Raw genomic sequence first — 2,251 nt, forward strand, 5'->3', positions numbered from 1 at the left:
ATGTTGGTAGCGAACCGATTTTTGTGATTCATTGAAAAGATCCGATTCAACAGAATGATTCGTTCTCCAATCTGACATCACTGATTGTGCTAGACACCGCTGGACATAGCAGGGTACGTTGTTTTGACAAGTGTCTTTTTGGCTGGGACAAAGGATTTCAACGCCACATTGTAAGTCTCAAATGCGCAAAAGTTGTAGTCACATTAATCGTAATATATTAGTCACGTTATATTGATCCCTGGTTTATGCATCGAGTTCTGTTGTGTTTTTTGTGGAGGGTTTCTGTTTTTTGACGTTAGCTTGCCAAGCTAGCCGGGTAACAGTTATCATTTGCTAAAACATGTCGATATGTTATGAGAAAATATAAATATTAATTTGCCATTTCAGTGCTATTCGACGGCAAATTAGTGTTTGTTTGTGAGACTGACCTTAAACTACGTTCTGCGTAGTTTAGAGACCGAGCTAACGTTAGTTGGCTGTTATAGTTTGAACTGAGCAGCTAAGTTAGTATTAAAAATACTGAATAAACAAGCCCTGAAGATAAGATTATTTATATATGTAATCTAACTTAGATGGCAGCACGTAAAAAAAAAAAAAAAAAAAAAAAAAAAACAGACCAGCTCTAAAAGATGTTGCTACATTACAGGTTTTACCCAGGTTTAAAAAAAAAAAAAAAGTTTAAAATTTTGTGCTTTGACACTTCCTAGGGAGCACACAAATAGTTAGGTGATTAACTCTTTAGCTGTCCATTTAACAAAATGATATTTCACAGTGGTGTTTGACAATAGTAAACTTGGATTTTGACAGTGTTGTTGGCAGCTCTCCATCTTTAAAAATGGTTCAGAATTACAAACAGACAACTGGAGCCTCTTCCCCAACCAACACTGAGGAGCTACTCACACCAGCACATGAGGAAAATGTGCGATTCATTCATTACAGTACGTTGCCTCATAATATTTTCATATGCCTCAAATATTTCCAAATGTCAGACCCCCATCAAAATATCCTATTTGTATGAGAAGTTTTTTTGGTAGGGGGGATTTAGAGTTTTCTATAACAACAACTCTTCTTTCCAACAGCTTGGCAGCGTGTCATGAGAGAAATGCAGACTTGCCAGGGAAATGAAAACAATAACCAGGGACCTCAGAAATATGTGGAGAGGACACCAAACCCTGCACTAAGCTGTATGTTCAACTGGTTGATTTATCCCGAGGACTGTATTTAGTTTTTTAAGGATCATAAGAATGATATTATATTGGTTGAAATTTTGGCAAAGCTGTTTGAACAGTTGTTCCCTTATCTTGCCTTATTTTTCTTAAAAACTGAGTGAATGAAAACTGAAAAGTTTTCTAAAGACGTACCTGAAATAAGATGTTGAAAATGCATGCATGCTCTCTAACTGTTTGTTTCTACTCTTCAGGTTTTACACCTTTGGACTTGAATGATGTGAAAAGGAAAAACACACAAGACCCCAAAAAGTCTTTATGAAACAACTGGATTTATCCAGCATACAGACTAATACAGCATAAATCTCCCGCCTGGTGCACTGATGTCTTTCAGGCCATTTATTTGCTGATCCCTAATCTTTTTTAAAAGATCAAAGTTGTTCACTGATAACGTCTTTGTCCTGTATTTAAAAGGATCATATGATGCTTTTTTAAAGATCATTATTTTGTGTATTTGGTGTAACAGAATATGTTGACATGCTTTAATGTTCAAAAAACACATTATTTTTCAAATACTGTACTTTATTGTAGGTCCTCTATGCATCGCCTCTCTCAAAAGCATTGTTTTCTACAAAATCCCTCTGACAAGCGCAGTCTGCTCTGATTGGCCAACTGACCCAGAGCATTGTGATTGGCCGAATACCACAAGCACTCGTCGGAAATGTAATGCCCCTTTCCATATTTGCGAGCTTCATCTTTCAAAAGAAATGTAAAGACAGTTAATAATGTCCTTAGTTTTACCATCAGTTCAAGCCCGAAAGGGGAACAGAGTCGCGTGACAGACACAGTCATGATGCTCGTATGTGTTTGCAGTACATAAGCCACGGACGGTTAAGACAGCTGACTCCACTGTGTGACCCTGTCTGTCTCTCTCTCTCTCTCTCTCTCTCTCTCTCTCGCTCTATCTCTCTCTCTCTCTCTCTCTCTCACTCACACACACGTCAACAAACAAAAAACTCTGCAACTGAAGTCAATAGCAAATACTTAAACAAATACTAAAATAACAAAACATACTTACAGTAGCT

At 37.3% G+C, this 2,251-nt stretch overlaps 1 protein-coding gene across 1 annotated transcript; it reads left to right on the forward strand.

The window, feature by feature from the left end:
- LOC109047359 (mapk-regulated corepressor-interacting protein 1-like) lies at positions 1 to 1,746 on the forward strand. Its single transcript, XM_042759185.1, has 5 exons — positions 1 to 6; positions 94 to 170; positions 808 to 938; positions 1,080 to 1,184; positions 1,421 to 1,746. Exons 1-5 carry the CDS (start codon positions 1 to 3, stop codon positions 1,486 to 1,488), a joined length of 387 nt encoding a protein of 128 aa, XP_042615119.1. The 3' UTR covers positions 1,489 to 1,746.
- The last annotated feature ends 505 nt before the right edge of the window (positions 1,747 to 2,251 follow it).

This window comes from Cyprinus carpio, chromosome A6 (genome assembly GCF_018340385.1).
Source record: "Cyprinus carpio isolate SPL01 chromosome A6, ASM1834038v1, whole genome shotgun sequence".
Lineage (NCBI taxonomy): Eukaryota > Metazoa > Chordata > Actinopteri > Cypriniformes > Cyprinidae > Cyprinus > Cyprinus carpio.